The sequence below is a fragment of the Elephantulus edwardii genome, unplaced genomic scaffold (assembly GCF_000299155.1).
Source record: "Elephantulus edwardii isolate Elephantulus edwardi_28Jun2011 unplaced genomic scaffold, EleEdw1.0 scaffold00034, whole genome shotgun sequence".
Lineage (NCBI taxonomy): Eukaryota > Metazoa > Chordata > Mammalia > Macroscelidea > Macroscelididae > Elephantulus > Elephantulus edwardii.
Genome location: NW_006399784.1, coordinates 311,103 through 333,481, shown reverse-complemented (window position 1 = coordinate 333,481; position 22,379 = coordinate 311,103). Strand labels below are relative to the sequence as shown.

The 22,379-nt window shown below is 36.2% G+C and overlaps 1 protein-coding gene across 1 annotated transcript in view; it reads left to right on the top strand.

Annotated features, from left to right (window-relative positions):
- The window catches only part of GBE1 (glucan (1,4-alpha-), branching enzyme 1), a 480,806-nt gene that overhangs the window by 192,181 nt on the left and 266,246 nt on the right, over positions 1–22,379 (top strand). Inside the window, exons 4-7 of the mRNA XM_006884483.1 lie at positions 11,144–11,269; positions 12,236–12,371; positions 16,705–16,795; positions 21,586–21,795. Coding sequence (XP_006884545.1) covers positions 11,144–11,269; positions 12,236–12,371; positions 16,705–16,795; positions 21,586–21,795 — 563 coding nt within the window. The remainder of the gene's footprint in view (positions 1–11,143; positions 11,270–12,235; positions 12,372–16,704; positions 16,796–21,585; positions 21,796–22,379) is intronic.

The window sequence follows — 22,379 nt, the reverse complement described above, 5'->3', positions numbered from 1 at the left end:
TCTTAAGCATTCTGACAATGTCCCTGACAGTAGATTTTCCTAATGTAGTTCATCTTTTGATTCCCTGACTAATGGTGCCAGGAATGTTGAATGTGGAATTAAGCAATTAGAAATTGTTAAAAATCTCAATGTCTTCTCCATCTTTCATGGTGCTGCCAATTGGCCCAGTGGTGAGAAGATGGTTTGGGGTTTTTTTTGGTTTTTTTTTTTGGTTTTGTTCTTGTTTGTTTTTCTTTTAATTGAACTTCAGTCCATACTGAAGATTGCAATCCTTGACCTTCAGTAGCAAATGTTTTAGGTCCTCCTCAGTTTCAGCAAGGAACATTGTTATTTACATAATTCAGTTTGTTGAGTCTTCCACCAATTCTAATGTTAGATTACTCCCTCTCCAGGGTGATCTGTTCTGCAGATAGATTGAAAAGGTATGGAGACAGGACATCTCTTGACACATTCCTTTTCCTGATTTTGAACAATGCAGTGTTTCCTTGTTCTGTTCTGACAGCTGCTTTTTGGTACAAGTATAGGTTTTACATGAGTATAATCCGGTTGTTCTAGGATTCTCATTCTTCCCAAGGTTAACCACATTTGTTGTGATACATACAGGGATCCAAGTCACACTCACCAAAGACAGCAGGGGCACCAACATTAAATCAAGTAATTTTGTATTGCGAAGTGTCTTTCATCTGTTCATGTAGGTACGATGCTTCTCTGTCAGATATTGCTCTAAAGCTGAGCATCCACATTAATGCGAACTGGGAAGAAGGATTGGCCATCCACTCTGAAATAGAAATCTTTAAAAACCCTATGAACAATAAAGCACATTTAGATCAGGCCATGGTCTTTGATATCATTTACTATGCATCAGAGAGTTGGACAATGACTAAGGAGGATAGAAGGAGAATTGATGCCTTTGAGCTGTGGTGGTGGAGAAGAGTATTGAGGGTACAATGGACTGCTAGAAAACAAACAGATTCACCCTGGAAAGGGTTAAACCACATGACTCCTTGGAGGCAAGGATTCTGAGGCTCTGTCTAACATACTTGGGACCTGTTGTAAGGAGGGACAGGTCCTTGGAGAGGGACAAGTTGTTTGGTAGAGTGGAGGGACAGTACAGGAGGAAAGGCCCTTTATGAGGTGGGTTGATTTAGTGACTGGGGTAATCGGGATGGGTGTATCGGAGCTAGTGCGATTGGCACAGGACAGAGGAGAGTTTAGGGCTGTTGTACCTAAGGTCGCTATGAGTCGCAAGCGACTCGATGGCACATAACAACAACAGTGGGTATGGCACTTGAGACTGGATCCTCAGGTTAGCAAACACAAAGAAGAAGGAACATGGAATGTGAGAAGCATAAATGTAGGAAAATTCGATACTGTTAAGAAAGAAATGGAACACATATTTATTGACATACTAGGAAATGGTGAAATAAAATGATTTGACATGGGACTTAAGACAGGTTTGGAAGCAGGAGTGGCATCCACTTCCTAAACATTATGCCTCCTAAAACTCTATGAACTTTGATAAATGTTGATATTTATAGAAATACTTCAGGCCTTTTGTTCATAGGGTTGCTATGAGTCATGCATGACTCAAAGATAATCAACAACAATATTTTGAATCAGACAATCATATGATCTACTCCCTACATTGGAAATAAAAGGGGGGCAACAACAAAAAAAAAAACAAAACAAGAAACAACAACACACGGTTGCAGTCAGACTTAAGAAGACCATTTCCTTATCCATCTTGAAATACAATGTTGTGTTGGTGGTGGTGTTATGTGCCTTCCAATCACCTGCAACTCACAGAGACCTTATGCACAGTAGCTCGGAATCCTGTCCTATCCTGAGACAGTCTCACTATCTCTGACACAGCAGCCCCCATAACCTCAGTCACTGTACTGTGTCAATCCATCTCATCCAGGATCTTCCTCTCCTGCTTGTGAGCAAAAGGATAACATCCATACACCTAAAAGGAAGATTGATTAATTACCACAATCATTCAAATATATGTCCAACAACCAGGGTCAAAGAGGAGGAAATGGATAATTTCTACCAACTTCTGCAGTCAGAAATTGATCAGCCACGGAACCTAGGATGAATTATTGGTAATAGTGAATGACTGGAATGAAACGGTTGGCAATGGAGAAAAAGGATCAGTAGTTAGAAAACATGAGCTTCTTGACAAAAATGAGTCTAGAGAGAAAAAGATAGAATTTTGTACACTCAATGATTTATTCATTGCAGATACCTTTTATAAGAAACATAAAAGACTACACATGGACCTCACCTGATGGTCTGCCCAAGCATTAGATTGATTACATCTCTTGCAAAAATCATTGGAAAAGTGCAATATCAAGCTGTGAAAACTAGGCCAGATGTTGATTGTGGAACAGACCATCAGCTACTAATATACACGTACATCAGGCTTTTGAAAAATACTTTTCATTAGGCACAACTTATTTGTAAAACTTATACCTTTAATTTTTCATATTTTATGAAATATATTTGATAAATAGAATTGTTAAGTTTTAATTTTTTACTATTTAAGAAATTATGGATTTTTTCTGATGATATAAATGTCTGATCTTTTGAATTTCTACCTCTTTGATAAGTCCTGAACAATGATATTATTGAAATCTTACATTTCATCCTAATTTGCTATTAATTTGTTACATTTGACTTGTTTTATTATGATATTGCCTTTTTCTGGGTATCTGAAACCTAACCCACATTATTTCTGGGGTATATCTGTACTTTTTTTACTCTGTTTAATAACTTTTCTTTGGAATACCCACAAATATGGATCTCTTCCAATTCATAGCCAGGTACCTGTCTTCCAGATTTCTTGGCATCAGTATCTTAGTATCTTAGTGTTTCCAGTTTTACATCAGTTGTGGTTTTTTTATTTGTTTTTAACATCCCAATTGTTATCTTTCAAATTTTAGAGTTGTGGTTTGTTTGTATTTTTCTTTGTTAATGCTTAAAATTCTTCTCTAACAGTAGTCTTTTGATCACATACCCCTTCCAGAAATTGTTGAACATAAATTAGTTATTTTTTGGTAGAGAAGTACTGTGTCTTCTTCTCATCTTCTTTTAATTATCCCTGCCTTTCCATTTTTGTCCATAGAAATGTTCAGTATTGCAACTTGAGGATTCTTCCTGTTGTTGTTAGGTACCATTGAGTTGTGTACAACCCATAGACACCTTCAACAGCGTATCTAAACCTCATTCTATCCTGTGCCATCTTCACAATTATTAAGAAACTGGACCCCTTTGCCACAGTCACCATATCAGTTCAACTGGTTGAGGGTCTTTCTCTCCTTCACTCACCCTCCAACCTTCCCAGAATCATGACCCTCTCTCAAGACAGCCCCTCTTAGCAACATGCCTAAAGTATATGACACAAAGCCTCACCATTCTTGCCTCCAAGAAGCACTCTGTCTCCAAGACATATTTGATTGTTCGTTTGGCTGTCCATGTTCAGTGCTCTTCTCCAACACCACAGCTCAAAGGCATCAATTCTTCTTCTGAGAAAAGAGATGCTCTCCATCTCTCAAATCGGGTCAAGCAATAGTGTCATCAGTTCCTATTTTATTCCTTTGCTTATGAAAACAAAGATTCTCACCACTGGACCAAGTGGCAGCATCAGTATGAATGGGGAAGTGATTGAGATAGTTAAGTTTTAGTTTGCTCCGCTCCACAGTCAACACTCTTGGTAACAGCAGCCAGAAAATCAAGAGATGAATTGTATTGGGAAAGTAGGCTGTGAGGGACCGCTCAAGAGTACTGAAGAGCAACGACGTCAGGCTGGAGACTAAAGTGTGCCTGATCCAGGGTATAGTCTTTGCAATTATGTGCTATGCATCAGGGAGTTGGACAGTGAATAGGGATGATAGAAAGGGAATTGATGCCTTTGAGTTGTGGTGCTGGAGAAGGGTGTTGAATATACCATGGACTGCTAGGAGAACATAGAAGTTCGTCCTGGAGAAGGTAAAGCCAGAATGTTCCCTGGAGTCAAGGATTCTGAAGCTTCATCTAACATACTTTGGGCATGTTGCAAGGAGGGACTGGTCCCTGGAGGGGGACATCATGTTTGGGAGAGTGGAGGGTCGGCTCAGGGGAGGAAGAGCCTCGATAAGATGGATCGATTCTGTGAATGGAGTGGTGGGAATGAATGTGTTTGAGACAGTGAGGCTGGCACAGGATAGAACGGCGTTTAGGGCTCTTGTACATAGGGCCGCTATGAGTCGCAAACAACTCGATGGCACATAACAACAACAACAATGTTTTACTGCTGTCAAATCTGGGAGAAGTAGTTATCTGTATGTCAGTTTTTTACTAAGAAAGGAAAAGGATAATTAGTTGTCTCTATCCGTGGAATAACTAATATAGATAAAAAAATGACAAAGTGCAGGGAATGATAAAACAGAACTTTTAGAGACAAAAGATATGCGGCCTCAAAAGGCATATTATATGAAAGTCAGTGAATGAGTTTTTGTATTGTGCCATCTAGTCGACTGTGACTCTTAATGAAACTATCACAGTAGCTCTGAAACCTGCCCTATCCTAACCCAATCTGTCTCCAAAACACCTACAGATGCATTGTCCTATTTACTGTGTCAAACCATTTCATTCAGGGTCTTTCTTTCCTGTTTTGTCCCTTCTTTCTCTAATTATTATGTACTTTCAGAACTTGTCTCTCCTGACAACATGCCATAAATATATGAGATGGCGCCTCAAAATCTTTGCCTCCTAGGAGAAGCTTGCTTTAACCCTCTTCAGGAAAGACCTATCAGTTTGCTTGGAAATCCTTGATATGTGCAATACTCTTCCAATGCCACAACTCAGATACATCCATTTTTGTCATCGTGAGTCATTGTCCAGCTCTCTGATGCATAGCAACTAATTGAAAAAAGGAAAAAAGAACCACCTAGATCAGTTGCACCTTAATATCTAGACAGATAACATTGCTCTTTAACACACTGGAGAAGTCCCTGACTGCAGAGTTTTCTAATGTAGTTTTTCTGTTGATTTCCTAACTGCTGGTGGCACAGATGTTGATTGTGGAACCAAGCAAGCTGGTATTGTTAACAATCTCAATCTCTTCTCCATCTGTCATGGTGCTACCAATTGGTCCGGTGATAAGAATCTTTGTTTTCATGATGTTAAGCTTCAATCCATTTTGATTACTACAATCCTTGACCTTCTGCAGCAAATGCTATAAGCCCTCCTCAGATTTGATAAGCAATGTTGTGTTATTTGTATTAACACAGATTGTTGAGTCTTCCTTCAATCCTGATACTACATTCTTTCTCATGTAGTTCAGCCTCTTGAATGATCCATTCCTCATATAGATTGAAATGCTATGGAGCCAGGACACATCCCTGACTCTCTTTTTCTGATTTTGAACTATTCAGTGTTTCCGTGCTGTGTTTTGACATTTACTTCCTCATCCAACTATAGATTTCCCATAAGCACAGTCACGTGTTCTGGGATTTCTGTTCTTCTCAAGGTTAGCCACAATTTTTAGTGATCCACACAGATAAATATCTTTGCATAGTCAGTGACACATAGGTAGACATTCCTTTGGTGCTCTCTGCTTTCAGCTAAAATCCATCAGACATTGACTATCATGTCTGTAGTGTTACACCTCTTCTAAACTCAGCTTGACATCCATATAGCAAAGGAATGTATAATCCTTTTTTTCAGGTCTATTAATTGACTTTGCTATGCTTACTACCACTTGTCTCACATACTCCAGGACTTTTACCATGCCAGTCTCTGATTTTTCTAATATTCATCCTTAGAAAAATAGAGAGTCAGAAATAAAGAGGAAGGTCCTCAATGAACTGGATTGAAATAATAACCGCAGCAGTGGGTTTAAGCACAGCACAGATTGTGAGTATGGTAAAGGATCATACAGTGTTTTCTTGTGTTATACGTGTGGTTGTTATGTGTTGGAGCTCATTCCATGATGTGTAACAGCAACAATGTAGGCTCTCTGTGTGTCACAAAATGTTAAACTCACAAGTATTAACTGCGTCACCTATAGGCATCTTGTATAGAAGGCCTGGCAATGCACTTTCAGAAGATCACACCCAACAAAATCTTATTGAGTACAATTCCACTGTGATACATATGAGGTTCCAGATGAATTACAATCAATACGCTAATTTTTTACATGATGTTTATATTATAAACAGTAATGTAATTTTGTAGCACTTTTGTTCAGTGGTTTTGGGAAATAACACAGGATTCCTGTGTCAGAGACACAAGATTTTATAGTGTATCATACAATATAAACATCATAGTCACATTGATTCTTTTGACCCCATAAGTATCTATTGGTAAAGTAAGAGGCTCGGATGTGTACTGTTAACATACCAGCCAAGTTAGTTTTGTAAGTAAGGAATTATTGTTGTATAGGAAACAGTGAGCAAACTTCTTGTCTTTGAGGAGACATTATTTCATCCCTCAGCATTGTTTCCTACAAACACAACATAGAAAATGCCCATGAAAAGAGCTGTCTTGGTATGTGCTAACAAAAGAATATAGGAGAACTATTTTTCTCAACACTTATTATTCCTTAATCACTACTGAGGAGGTTTGTGTATACAGTAATATTAGAAAAAAAAAATTGGTACTCCAAAAGACAGTTCAATTATATTCAGCACAGAGATCTGTACTATTCTTTACTTAAAATTAACACTTTCTCGGGGAGCTCCGGTGGCCTAGTGGCAAGAAGTTGCACTGCAATCCCAGAGGTATGTGGTTTGAATCCACCAGATGCTCTGCTGGAGAAGGAGGGGCAATCTGCTCCTGTACCTGTCAGATCTGATTTGATGGTACACACACACACAAAATAATAAATTTTTTAAAATTTAACACATTCTCCTAACCAATCGACACTTTTGAAAATTATATCTGTGTTTGTGTGTTTGGAGGGAGGCATTATTGAACTATTTTCAAGAGAAGAATGGATAATCGATTGGATAAGACAAGGTGCTATTAATTCAAAATTGACTTCTACAATTTTGTTTCTCCATAGTCAATTTTTAGTCAATAAGTGAATGAAATCAACTTTTCCTTTGCATGCAACTATTATATATTACACTAAAAATTTTCTAATTGAACTATAATGCATATATATGATTTAATAGAAGAAATTATGGCACATGCTCTTTCAATCCTTTCACCCCAATAGTTAAAAGAGCACATATTATATACCAGTGTTTACTAAAATGTTTATTTTGCTAAAATGTTTATTATTAATTTCTAATTTGCCCTTTGTGATTGTTGCTACTTGCCTTCAAATCACTGTGACTTTATATACACCAGAACAAATTGTCGCTCAATCTTGCTTTATATTCTCACAATCATGTTCAAGTCCAGGAGAACTATGTTATTTTGGCACCATTAAGTTTTAATTTTGCTTATTTTTTAAAAACATAAATTATTAGAATTATAAAAAAAAATTCTTGTGCTTTAAGTTGAATGCTGTTTGAGGTAAAACCATCCTTGAATTCATGTGATAACAGCAAGAATATCTCTTTCCACACATTTTCTGGATCTAAGTTGATTTTTCTGGCAGTTTCTTCTCAATGTACTGTTCTAGCTGTTATGGCATAATCTTCCATAAGTTTCCCTTGTGTATGATATTAATGATTTTGTTGTATAAGTTCCACACTCTCTTGGATCACCATTTTGTTTTTAGAATGGAACCAGATATGAAATCTGTGAGTCAGCTGGTTGGGGCTGTGGATATCATTACTGATGTCAGATAGGTCTTAGCTGAAAGCAGAAAACACTGGGAGATAACATACTTGATTTTATTGAATATGGAAAGATGTTCAGCTATGTGGATGATATTACATTTTTAATAACATTGAGAAGATTAAGAATCCCAGAGCAATTAATTGTGCTCATGTGAAAGCCATACATAGACTTAGAAGCAGTTGTTCAAATAGAACAAATGGATACAGCATGTTTTAAAATCAGGAAAGGTGTCTAACAGGGTTGTATAATTTCCCCATTCCTATTTAATCTGTAAAATGAACAGATCATTCAAGAAATTGGACTATCTGAAAAAGAATGTTGTATCAGAATAGGGTGAAGACTCATCAACAATCTGACCTATGTAGATGACACAATCTCACTTGGAGAAAGTGAGGAGGATTTGTATTATGTGCTACAGAAGATCTGATTATAGCCAGTTGAGATTGCATTTCAATATAAAGAAAGCAAATCCTCACCCCTGAATTAACAGGCAGCATCATACTAAATTGAGAAAAGTTTGAAGTTGTCAAATTGAGAAAAGTTTGAAGTAGTCAAAGAATTGATTTTTCTTGGTTGCACAGTAAATACTTAGTGTAACAGCAGCCAATAAATTTAAAGACTTGTTGCTTTGGAAAAATATGCTGTCTAGGATCATAGAAAGAGAATTGATACCTTTGAGCTGTGATGCTGGAGAAGAGTATTGAGAATACCATGCACTGCTAGGAGAACAAACAGTTTGTCCTGGAGAGGGTGAAGCAGGGCTGCTCCTTCGAGTCAAGGATTCTGAAGCTTCGTCTGACATACTTTAGGCATATTGCAAGGATGGACTGGTCCTTGGAGAGGGACATCATGTTTGGGAGAGTGGAGGGATGGCACAGGAGATTAGATGGATCAATTCAGTGACTGGGGTAGTGGGAGTAGGTGTGTCGGAGACAGTGGGGTTGGCACAGGATAGAACATGGTTTAGGGCTCTTGTACATAGGGTTGCTATGAGTTGCAAGTGACTCAAGGGCACATTACAACAACAACAGCAACAGCAACAACAATGACAAGGAAGTCTTTAAAGTTCTAAATAGCAAGAAATTCAGTTTAATTGCTAATCCAAGCCATGATATTTTCGTTTGCTTATTATGCATCTTCAGCTTGAACTTGCATATCCAAACGTTGATTATCCAAAAATGGCTGAAACAGCACATCAGCAGAGAACTGCCAGAAGTGCAGGCTGGGCTTAGAAGGGGTCATGATACTAGTGACATTGTAACTAATGTTAGATGAATCTTGGCGGAAAAGTAGGGAATACCAGAGGGATGTCAATCTGTGTTTCCTTGATTATGCAGTACCATGATAGATGGAGAAAGGACTGAGATTAACAATTTCAGCTTGCTTGCTTCCATAATCAGCCCTCTTGGCTCCATTAGTCAGGAAAGCAAAAGATGAATTGCTTAGGAAAATCTATCATCAGGGACCTGTCCACAGTGCCAAAGAGCAAAAATGCCGGTCCAGAGACTAAGACACACCTGATCCAGGCTATGGTCTTTTCAATTACTTGTTGTGCATTAGACAGCAGGACAATGATCAAAAGATGCCAGAAGAACAATTGATGCCTTTGAATTGTGGTGCTGGAGAAGAATATTGAACACACTGTGGACTGCCAAGAGAAGTAACAGGTCTTTTAGAGAGGATGAAAGCAAGCTGCTCCCTTGGAGGCAAGAATTTTGAGGTTCCATCTCACATACTTAGGACCTGTTGCCAGGAGACACCAGTCCTTGGTTAAGGACATCATGCATAGAAGCACGGAGGAACAGGGCAGAAAAGAAAGGCACTGGATGAGATGGATTGACACAACAATTGGGGTAGTGAGGATTGGTGTGTCTGATGCAGCGATATTGGCTTACAATAGGACAGAGCTCTTGTGCATAGGTCACTATGAATCATAGTTGACTCAATAGCACATAACAACAACAAACACTGCATATAATCAATTTCAGTAAGTGAGAAACACAATGAAGAGGAAAGAGAATAGAATGAATATAAATTAGATGTTTATTTTGTTAACTTACTTGTCCCCTCCATCAAAAAACTTAAATTATTCGCTTTAACGAGGTAGTATAGATGTCTGTTAGGTGCATTGAAGTGAGTATCAGAAGCTTCTAAGTATGCTACTCTGTGACTTTGAGACTTTTGGCATCTCACTTAATCTTACTTAATATTAGGTTTAAAATCATTCTCTGGAAGCGGATGGGATATTGAATGTGCAAGTCCTTACTAAACTATAAAGCATTATACAAATATTTAATTACCAAGAATTATGAGTACTTGAGCTTTTTCTCTATTACAAGAGACTAAAAGCTGTCTGTCTCAAAGCTGAGGGTATAATAGAGCTCCTAATCTGAACATTTTTATCATATTTTACTTCATTTTAATAAGGTTAATTTTATTACAAAAAGAATTTAAGAGAAGCTGTCATTTAAGCCATTTACAAATTTTGTATTTATAACAATTCTGGATAGTTGGGTTTTTTATTCATTATTAACTCTAAGATGGTATGCTTAACAAAATTGTACTTACATTTAAATTGTTTAATTTTAATATTGGAGGCTACACTATTGGAAGGTATATACATGTATGATTAAATGCATGATAGAAAATAGATTTCTGTGATAAAACATCACAATAGAGTGGAGAAGTTGAAAAAAGTAGACAATATTTACTCTGTATGTTTGAATATAAACTAATTTTCCTTCCATTAAGTTCTATATAAATGTAATCATTAATTGCCATGGAAAAGAAAAGACAAAGCTGGTAAAGTAACATACTTATTCCCTATTATAATAGAGCAGTATTACTTCTTCCTGTTGATTGATTTACCCACAGTAGCTTCCAAATATTGTTGTTTTTGATTGCAGTTAAGTCTAGCACGACTCATAGTAACACTATGAACAAAAGACTTGATGTCTTTCTATAACCATTATCATTTCTTAAAGTCATAGATTTTCCAGAGGCATGTGGTTTAGGAAGTAGATGCCTCTCCTGTCTCCAATCCAAATATTACTCATGCCTTTTATTTTTGTCAGCTACTCTAATTATTGTCATGTAATGCGTGAAAATTCCATAGAATTATCAAATATTTTAGTGAAAGTGATTCTAATAGTGATATAAATGTATATAATAATATAATAGTGATAGTAAATGAAAACAAGAGCTATAGAATTTAAGTATCTTCTGTAGAGTCATATCTTTAGACCGTGGTTTAGATACTTAAGATCATTCCTCCTTGTCCTATTTGTGTCTGTGCTCATAAAATATTATGGGTTATCTTACAGTTTTGAAAGCATTTTGAAGCAATAACATATTATTCTGTTTTTAGGTAGTTATAACTAGTAAAAGTGGAGAGATTCTTTATCGTATTTCACCATGGGCAAAGTATGTGACTCGTGAAGGGAATAGTGTGAATTATGATTGGATACACTGGAATCCAGAACACACATATAAAGTAAGAACTAAAATCTTTAAGTAAATTCTTGAGTAAATATGTACTAATATTTCTAAAAATAATAATTTTTTAAATTTTTCTAACATATGTGGAATTTAGAATTGTATATCATAGAATTATTTTCTATTTTATATGTGTAACTCATATATGATCTCTAGCCAATTAAATATAGAAGTGACTTTTTAAGTCTCAGGATTTAGAGTGGTTAAATACTGAAAAAGTAATCTCTATGTACTGAGTTTTAAAGAATGCTGAAAAAGAAAAGTTCAGCAGTATCCCTGATTCATGAAAATTCTTCAAGGATATAATAGTTATCCTTGCCATGGGATGGGAAATAGAATCACTCTCTTTAGGAATAAAAACAGGAAATAACATTACTAAATTTATTAGAGGAATATTTAAAGTATTATCAATGTGATTGTTAGTTTTGAACTCACTTTTCTGTCTTTGAAGTTATTCAAGTATATTAATTAAATACTTTTTTATGTAATAGCTATAAATACGTTTCATGACTCTTATTAGTGTTTATGCACACTAAAGCCCAAACACTTTATTATTGTGTCAGTTCCAATGCATTACGTTTTTTAAAATTATAGAAAGACTTCCTCCTGAGGAGCAGCTGGTGAGATTGAACTTCTGGCCTTGTTGTTAGTGGGCCACTTGATAACATGCAAGGCCATGAGGGCTTCTTTATTGTTGCTCAGATTCAGAAAATAGTTTTACTCATAGATAAAATATATAATATTATGCTCATATGTGGCTTCTCTACTAAGCTAGGATCTTAAAATTTGGAAGATTTTTTTGGTTTGTTTAATATAAAGAAAATTTAATGGATATAGTCAATTATTCTAATATGCTGCCATTGTTTAACTTAGTTCATCCATTCCATCTGTTTAACATGCTTGGCCACTTTCTGTGAGACTTTCATTCTTGGACTAATCATTTATATAATTCTGTATTCTCTAGTTTAAGTATTCCAGACCAAAAAAGCCAAAAAGTCTAAGAATTTATGAATGTCATGTGGGAATTTCTTCCCATGAAGGAAAAATAGCTTCGTATAAACATTTTACATGCAATGTACTACCACGAATTAAAGACCTTGGTAAGTAATAACTGTGATTTTTATTCAGATAAAATTTTAATGAGTCTGTTCTCTTATTAGAAAACCTAATTACAAGTGTCTCTTTTTGTGTTAAGAGATTAAATATGTAATAGAAATACATTTTATTTTAGGCTTCTCAAATTACCCTGTAATAGTGATAGCATAGAAAAGAGAAATGGAATAAGATAGAGCATAAGAATTCAAGATATTATTCCAATTTCAATTTAAAGTAATGTGAACTGATGGCTTCTAAAATTGTAGATAAATATGTAAGCATAATTACTTTTCTGCAGGAGAAAACTTTCATCCAATTAAGTGATCATTGATTATAGCCTGTTCATTTTAGTTTGTTAGGGAAAAGTGTTCTATTTGTAAGTTAACTAGAACTCATTTTGCATCAGAGATACTGCATATGCAGTGCCTGTGTGCCTGACAGATATTATTGAAGATTCCCGGACTGAGACATATTGTGCTAGATGTTCCTATATTGGACCAGAATGACACAGGCCCTATCTTCAGAGGAGAATGACTAGTACACCTCTGACTTATTGAGTCAGTATGCTTTAAACCTGTAACTTTTCTTTCTATAGGTAATGAGTTTTTCTACTTTAGAGCATATTAGCAGCTATTCCAATAGTAGATAGGAGGATCCAAGGATATTTAATTATTAAGCTTTTGTTAGGGAGTACAGATTGTTACTAGAAGAACACTTGGCAACTCTTGATTAATATTTGCAATTATGTATCTTATTTATCTATGAGAGTAAGGTTAGGTTCTGTGAACAATAAATGATTAAATTTATAAAGAATTAATAATTATTTTAGATATTAAGTCCAAGTGCATTATATTTGAGGTGTTTATCATATTGTATAGTAATACATTGTTTATCACCTGTTTTTCACATAAACTGTGGTAGAACAAGGATTCTCATTTATTTTTGTGTCTGAATTACCTAGTTGATTGTTTGGAATATAAGTGACTCCATGAATGATTAATGCTATAAAGATTAGCAATAAAACTTATAAATTTATTTGATCATAAGTATAATATTTGCTACCTAATACAGAAATAAACTCCAAACTATTGAGTACATTGTAATTGTAATAGGATATATAATTATTTATTTATATTACTGTTGTACTTCTTTTTACATATGTTGAGTTAAATTTATTTTTGTTAATAAAAAAGACAACAGTAATTATTTCCTAGTATATTTTGAAATTGTGGAAAACATAGTTCTTTCTTTTATACTTATGTGACTCTATAATTTCCAGTATTCATCGCATGCTGAAATATTTGATATGAGAAGTTTTGAACCTATCAAGTATAATTTTTTTGTATACAAAACCAGTAAAATTTGATATTTGAGCAATATCAATGAATATACCTTTGTATAAACCTTAACCGGTTTTTATTCATTTGAGTTTGTCTTTTAGAGCAAAATAAGAATCTATTATATGTTTGTTATGTTGTTGTTATTTGCCATCGAGTCACCTGGGACTTAAATGACACTATGTACAACAGCTCTGGAACCTGCCCTGTCCTGAGCCACTCTCACTGTCTCTGACACACCTACCACACCATTACCACAGTCACTGTATCAGTCGATCTCATCTGGGGTCTTCCTCTCATGCACTCTCCTTCCACCCTTCCAATAATGATGTCCTTCTCAAGGACCGGTCCCTCCTGGCCATGTGTGGAAGTGTTAATTTCAAGCAATAAATAATTTGAAATATTTACCAAATCATACTTCGAAGAAAATAAAATTTTCTTAGTTTTATTTTAAAGACTATAACTTATATTAAAAATATTTTAGAGGTAATTTCAGCTTTTATCAAGGATGCTTTAGGCAGAGTATTCAACGATCCAGGAGGTATCAAAAGAAGATGGAAAGAATATATTGAGTCATTGTATCGAAAGGAATTGGCAGACACAGAAGAATTTCATGAAGCAACCTATGAGCAAGAGCCTATGGTGATGAAGGAAGAAGTTCAAGCTGCTTTGAAGGAAATAAGGACCCAGGAATAGATGGTATACCAACTGACATATTTCAGCTAACAGATGCTGACCTGGATGTGCTCACCAAGTTGTGTCAAGAAATCTGGAGAACAAGCACTTGGCCAACTGACTGGAAGAGATCTATATTTGTTCCCATTCCAAAGAAAGTTGACCCAACAGAGTGTGGAAACTATAGAACAATATCATTGATTTCACATGCAAGCACATTCTGCTAAAGATTATCCTAAAATGACTGGAACAGCACATCAGCAGAGAACTGCCAGAAGTCCAGGCTGGGTTTAGAAGGGGTCGTGGTACTAGGGATATTGTGTGTCAGAGTCAGTCGGTGAGACTGGCTCAGTTTGGGGCAGGATTCAGTGCTGTTGTACATAGGATCACTATGAGTCACAGGCAACTCAATAGTACAAACAATTTAGAGAACTATTACTTTAATTGGAGTTTTGGGAGATTTTAAACACTTGGCAGGTATTCTCCAGGCTGGGTTTAGAAGGGGCCGTGGTACTAGGGATATTGTAGTTAATGTCAGATGGATATTGGCTGAAAGCAGGGAGTACCAGAGGAATGTCTATCTGTGTTTCATTGAGTATGCAAAGGTGTTTGACTGTGTGGATCATAACAAACTGTGGCTGACTCTGAGAAGAATGGGAATCCCAGAACACTTGATCATGATAATGCGAAACTTATACTTGGACCAAGAGGCATTCATCAGAACAGAGCAAGGAAACACTGCATGGTTCAAAACTGGGAAAGGTGTACACCAGGATATGTCCTATCTCCATACCTTTTCAACCTGTATGCAGAATAGATCATCTGGGAGGCTGGGCTCTATGAGAAGAAATGCAGCATCAGGATTGGTGGAAGATCTATCAACAATCTGCATTATGCAGATGACACAAACCTGCTTGCTGAAACTGAGGAGGACGTAAAGCGCTTGCTACAGAAGGTCAAGGACTGCAGCCTTTAATATGGATTGAGGCTCAATGTCAAGAAGACAAAGATTCTCACCACTGCACCAACTGACAGCATCGGGATGGATGGTGAAGAGATTGAGATTGTTCACAGCTTTAGTTTTCTTGGCTCCACAATCAACACTCTTGGCAATAGCAGCCAGGAAATTAAGAGACATACTGCCATGAGAAAGTCTGCTGTTAGGGACCTCTCTAAAGTACTCAAGAGCAACGGTGTGTCTCTGGAGACTAAGGTGCATCTGGTACAGGCATCATCTTTGCAATCACTTGTTATGTGTCAGAGAGCTGGACAATGACCAGGGAGGACAAAAGGAGAATTGATGCTTTTGAGCTTTGGTGTTGGAGACGAGTGCTGAGGGTACCATGGATTGTTCAGAAAACAAACAGATTCATCCAGGAGAGGGTTAAACCTTGCTGCTCCTTGGAGGCAAGGATTCTGAGGCTTTGTCTGACATACTTTGGTCATGTTGTAAGGAGAGACCGGTCCTTAGAGAAGGACATCATGCTTGGGAGGGTGGAGGGAAGGCACAGGAGGGGAAGACCCTCTGGGAGATGGATTGATTCAGTGACTGGGGCAATCGGGAAGAGTGTGTCAGAGACAATGAGATTGGCACAGGACAGAGCATAGTTTAGAGCTGTTGTATATAGGGTCGCTATGAGTCACAAGCAACTCGACGTCACATAACAACCACCACCACCACAACTTTTTAATACAATATATCCTTTTTTAGTTACTCCATTTATCATTAAAATTAAATGTTTTCAAATAGAAAAAGGAAGATTGAGTGCGTAAACACATTAGCAATTTTGGAGACATTTTACAAATATAAGAAAGAGTTAAGAGTAGAAACATTAAGTTAACTCTGTAAAAACTACTTTGTGGGAAAATGAATTTAATGATACTAGGTATGCTGTATAGCAGCGATGACTTTGAAATGTTAGGAAAATGGTAAAATAAAATGTACATGGTGTATAATCAGTTACACTTTTCTAGCTTTCATAATCATCAGTGTGAATATCAAAAGTACAAGTGAAGTTTAGCATATGTAGATTACCATCTTTAATATTCTAAAGCCAAATTAAGAGTATATTTGCATATCATTTATTGCTTGTTAAAATGGAGGCATTTCAAATAGTCAGATTATAATTCTCAAGAAACTATCAAATTTTGTGGTAGAAGGTCAAACATACTAAAAACATTAAGATTGTAGAATTTATTCATTAAGACAAAAAATAGATTTCATGTAAAAGATTTTCTTTGGAATGACTTGTCTTTATTGCATCCATTATTTTTTTCCTATTGTGTGTGGCTTTTAACCTCTCTTGTTTGACCTTTTCTAAAATAGGATACAACTGCATTCAGCTGATGGCAATCATGGAACATGCGTACTATGCAAGTTTTGGTTACCAAATCACAAGCTTCTTTGCAGCTTCAAGGTAAAACGGAAGATTTTCTGGCATCAATTTCATTTTGAACAAATTAGGACAAAATTAAATTTACATTTACCTTTATAAACAGTCGTTTGTGAAGTATTTTTGTGTCAAAAGAATTAACAGAAATTGATTTTATTTCATTAGAGTCATGCTATTCTGAGGTGATTTAACTCCTAGCAACTCTATGTACAAAACAATGAAACCCTGCCTCTCCCTGCACCTTGTTAAAATCTCTGCTGCTATCATTAAATTAATTATTGTAGCTACTGTGTCAATCCATCTAGTTAAGGGTCTTCTTCCTCTTCACTGACCGACTACTCTTCCAAAGATGATGTCCATTCACAAAGACTGGCCCCTTAAAATAAAATGCCAACAGTATGTAAGATGAAGTCTAAACTTTTCTTGCCTCCATGGTCCTAGATTTTTCCAGTTCAGTCTTAAGAGTTTGCTTTTCATAAAATATCTGGGGGGTTTTTTGTTTGTTTTTTTGTTTTTTAAATGAAGAGAGTCTAAAGGTTATCACATTTGGAATATCAAGCACTTTGGTCACATCCCACAGAAGATATTTTTGCCATGATATTTGCTAGGCATTTCTTTTTCTTTTTTAATGGACTGACTTTTGTAGGAACATGACCAAGAAAGTACTTGGCATACAGCCCATATAAGGACTGCCTTTGCAAGTCTACAGGCAAAAAGCACTGTGACCCTCTGGGTAGAAGTCACTTGAAACTCTAGGTAATCAAAGAATTGAATGACTATGGTGGAGAAAATAATTTTGACTGGAAATGTGTTTACCTAGTTGTCAGTGCTTTTCTTGGTAGCCTATTTTCTATTTCAATTGCTATTAGCTAAACACATTTAAGCATAGGCAATCTGATAACAGATAACAAATCAGCTCTTCTTCACTTCTCAATCAGCTACTTACAGTACATTAGTTCACTGTTTCAAAAGTGCTTTGATTTTAATATCTGCAAGACAGTACAGGAGAAGGATTAATACTGGAAAATATGAAGTTGGTGACAGAAATTAAACTGGAGAGAGAGCATTTTGTACAATCAATTAATTACTCAATTAATGCGAATACCTTTTATAAGAATAACAGCATCTGTATACATTGACCTCACATAATGATCTATACAGGAATCAAATTGATTCCATCTATCTGCAGAAAGAATAATTGAAAACTAAGCCAGGTACTGACTGTGGCACAGACCATCAACTACTCATATGCAAATTCAAATTGAAGTGAAAGAAAATGAAAATAAATCCACAAGAACCTAAATTTGATATTGAGTCTATCTCACCTGAATTATAACCCATAACAGGAACAGGTTTGAGCCTTAAACATTAATTTAAAAAAAAGACCTGATGAGCTTTGGGAGGATATGAAGCAAATTTTCCAAGAAGATGCAAAAGGTGATTACAATGACAGAAGAGGAAGAAAAGACTAAGATGAATATCGGAAGAGGTTCTGAATATTGCGCTAGAGCACTGAGTTGCCAAAGAGAAGGTAAGAAAGTAGGAAGAAGAGGAACAGAAGGTTTCAAAGAACAACTTGGGAAGACAAGCAAAGTATTGTAATGAAATATGGAAAAAGATGGAGTCAGAAAATTAAATTGGATGAACTTGCTCAGCATTTCTTAAGCTGAAGAAATTGGAGAACAAATTCAATCTTTTTTATTATTTTTTAAAGTTATTATTATAATTAACATTAATATTTTAATGAAAATTTATAGACATTTTGGACTTTCATTGATTCATTGTTGCACATTTCCTCCCCTCTGGTTAGTTGTTTGAATGGTTATACTTAAAGATGCTAGTAATGTTGTTTTTAAGTGCTGTCAAGTCATACAAGATTCATAGTGACCCTATGAATTAAAGACCTGAACACTTGTATGACTTTCATCCTTTCTCCAGCTTTACAGGGTTTCTGGAAGCAAGCTATTTCAGAAGTGGATGCCACTCTTGCGTCCAAGCATTTGATACATCAGTGTCACAGTGTTTTGCATCACAGCAACCACGAGTTACCTCTGTACAGCAAGTGAACAAATCAGGCCTATTTGAACTAAGAGAATGTTTGATCAAAAACAATTAAAACCAGGCCTTAGGGAAGATGGGAGAAGTGCAGAGTGCAGAAAATCATGTACCAAAAAGAACTGGCTGACACAGAAGAATTTCATGAAATGACATATGATCAAGAAGCAATGGAGAAGGGGGAAGTTCAACCTGCTCTGAAGGCCCTAAGAATTCATGGAATACCAGGTGACATATTTCAACAAACACATGCACCTCTGGATATGCTTACCAGATTGTGTCAAGACATCTGGACGGCAATCAACCTGGCCAACTAACTGGAAGAGATCCATATTTATTCTCATTTAAAAAAATTAATCCAGCAGTGTGGAAATTATCAAACAGTATCACTAGTAGCACACAGAAACAAAATCCTGCTGAAGATTTTCCACTACCAGAGATACAAGTCAGGTTTGGAAGAGGTCATAGCCCTTGGGACATAATAGCCCAAGTCAGATGGATCTTGGCTGAAAACAGAGTGTATCAGAAGTATGTGTATCTGTGTTTCATTGACTATGTAAAGGCATTTGTATGGATCACATCAAATTGTGACCAACCTTGGGAAGAATGGGAATCCCAGAAGAATTGGTTATGTTCCTGTGAAACCTATCCTTGTACCGGGAAGCAGTTGTCAGTATATAGCAAGGAGACCGAATTAGGAGTGTCAGAGATGTGTCCTGTCTCCATACCTTTTCAATCTATATGTATAATATATCATTTGGGAGATTGAACTTTATAAAGAGGAATTTGGTAACAGGGTTGGAGGAAAATTCATCAACAACCTGTGGTATGCAGATGATACAACCTTGCTTTCCAAATCTGAGGAGGACCTGAAGCATTTGCTGAGGAAGGTCAAGAACTGTAATTTTCAATATGTATTGAAGTTCACCATCAAGATGACAAAGATTCTCTCCACTGGGAAAATTGACAGTACCATTATAGATGGAGAAAACATTGAGATTGTTGACAATTTCAGCTTGTTTGGTTCTATAATCCACACTCTTGGCACCAGCAGTTAGGAAATCTGCATTAGGAAAAGCTATTAGGGAAAATCTGTTCGAGATCTCTCCAGAGTGCAGACAAACAAAGATATCAGTATAGAGACTAAGGTATACCTGATTCAGGCCATGGCTTTAGCACACCCCCCCCACACCCCCCCCACACCCACATACCCCCCTGAAAAACAAACAAAAACCCCCTTCATTATGTAGATAACACAAGTTTTCTTGCTGAAAGTTAGGAGGACTTGAATCAGTTGCCACATAAGATCAAACACTGCAGCCTACAATAGGGATTGCATCTCAACATCAAGAAAACAAAAATTCTTACCACTAGACTAATAGGCAATGTTATAATAGATGTAGAAAAGGTTGAAACTGCTAGTAACTTCATCTTACTTGAACTCACACTCAGTATACTTGGTACCAGCAGTCAGGATGTCTGAAGACATGTTGTGCTGGGAAAGGCAGCAGTCAGGTACTTGTCCAAATTACCAAGGAGCAGTGATGTCAATTTTAGGACTAAGGTGCAACTGCTCTAGGTCATGGTATTTTCACTTATTTGCTGTGCATCTGAGAGCTGGACAATGATTAAGAACAACTGAAGAAAAAATTGATGCCTTTGAATTGTGGTATTGGAAATGAGTACTGAACATCTTGTGAATTGCCAAAAGAAAAGATGTATCTTGGAGAAGGTGCAGCCAGAGTGCTCCTTGAAGTAACTGAAAATAAAGCTTCATCTTTCATATTCTGAGTTCTTGCTAGGAGAGGATATTCTTGGAAGAAGGACATATGAATGGGAAGATGGGACTATAGTAAAAGACAGGAAGACCTTCCACCAGGTGGACCGGCACAGTGACTTCAGCAGTAGGTTTAAGTATTTCAGAGATTGTGAGGATGGTACAAGATAGAGCAAGATTCAGATCTGTTAGTTATAGGGTTGCCATGAATTGTAACAGACGTGATGGCACCTAACAACCACACTGGTGTTATGATAGACAAATCCAACGTTCTTTTTTTATGGAGCTGACAGTATGGTGGCACACAGATTGTTTTAATTTTATAAGGATGCTAGTACACATTACTAAAAAGTGAATTCCTTCAAAGGGCAGAATTTATTTTCTCATACTTGTGGATTATAATAGCCCAAATCAGGATACTGGTCTCATACGGGCACATATGAGGGTACACATCTTTCCCACTTGCATGGTTACAGTCATGATGCATATTTTGTCCTGTTGTTATTTGAGGGCATTCTGGCTTTAAAATAAATATAGGAGAAATGGCCTCAAAGAAAGTATGAGAAACATTTCTTACCTCAATTTAGTCTATACACACTCAAAGGGATAGGCAGGTATGTGAACAGATAACCCTGCCTTTCCCTATGAGATAAAAGCCAGAGGTTAGAGAAACTGTTTAACCACATACATAGTCAAATAGTGAACTTTTTATTTATCATATCAGTCTATACTTAATTATATAAAATATTATGATAATTATTCTTTTAATTTTTTATCCCATAAAATGTTGATTGAATTGCACATTTACATTTACTTTTAACCCAATTTTAATGATAGTGACCAATCTGTAAGAATTATTTCTTATATCACTTGCATATTTAAAACATCTAATCCTGTACTGGTTAGACAGTTGGTATATATGAAGGTTGATTTTTTTTTTAAAATATATTTTCTTGCTTTTACTGCATTTTTTTACTTTTAGCCGCTACGGAACACCTGAAGAGCTAAAAGAATTGGTTGATACAGCTCATTCAATGGGCATTATTGTCCTCTTAGACGTGGTACATAGCCATGCTTCAAAAAATTCTGAGGATGGACTGAATATGTTTGATGGAACAGATTCCTGTTATTTTCATTCTGGACCTAGAGGGAATCATGACCTATGGGATAGCAGACTGTTTGCCTACTCCAGGTAGGTACATATATTACGAAAAGTATTTTCTGTTTAAAAGTAATTTCAAGAAATTTCACTCAATTCATTGGCTCTCTACTGTTGCATTGCTATTTAATAGTCTTACTGTGATTAATGTTTAATAGTATGAGGAATGTTTAGCATAGTTATAGATTTTACCATTTTTTGCAAAACTTATTATTTTTTTAAATTGTATTATATTTCAGCTTTATAAATTTTAAAATTAATTTTTGCTAAGTAGATACCTATTCTCTGCAACTCTATAGCAAACCTATGGGACTGAGTAGAACTGCTCCATAGGGTTTTGAAAGAGGCTGTCAATCCTGGTTAGAACAGACTACCGCATCCAGCTTCTGTGGAATAGCTGGTGAGTTTAAAACATTTATCTTTTGGTTAGTAGCTGAGTACTTAATCATTGCACCACTAGGGCTACTTGGACTTATGATATCCTGATGCTGTTGAGGTGAGTACAACTCAAAATAACCTCATACCAGCTATCTAAGAAGACTGCTTATCTGCTCATCTTTCTCCTGTGGATAATTGGTAGATTTGAACTGTTGACCTTTTGATTAGCTACCCTACAT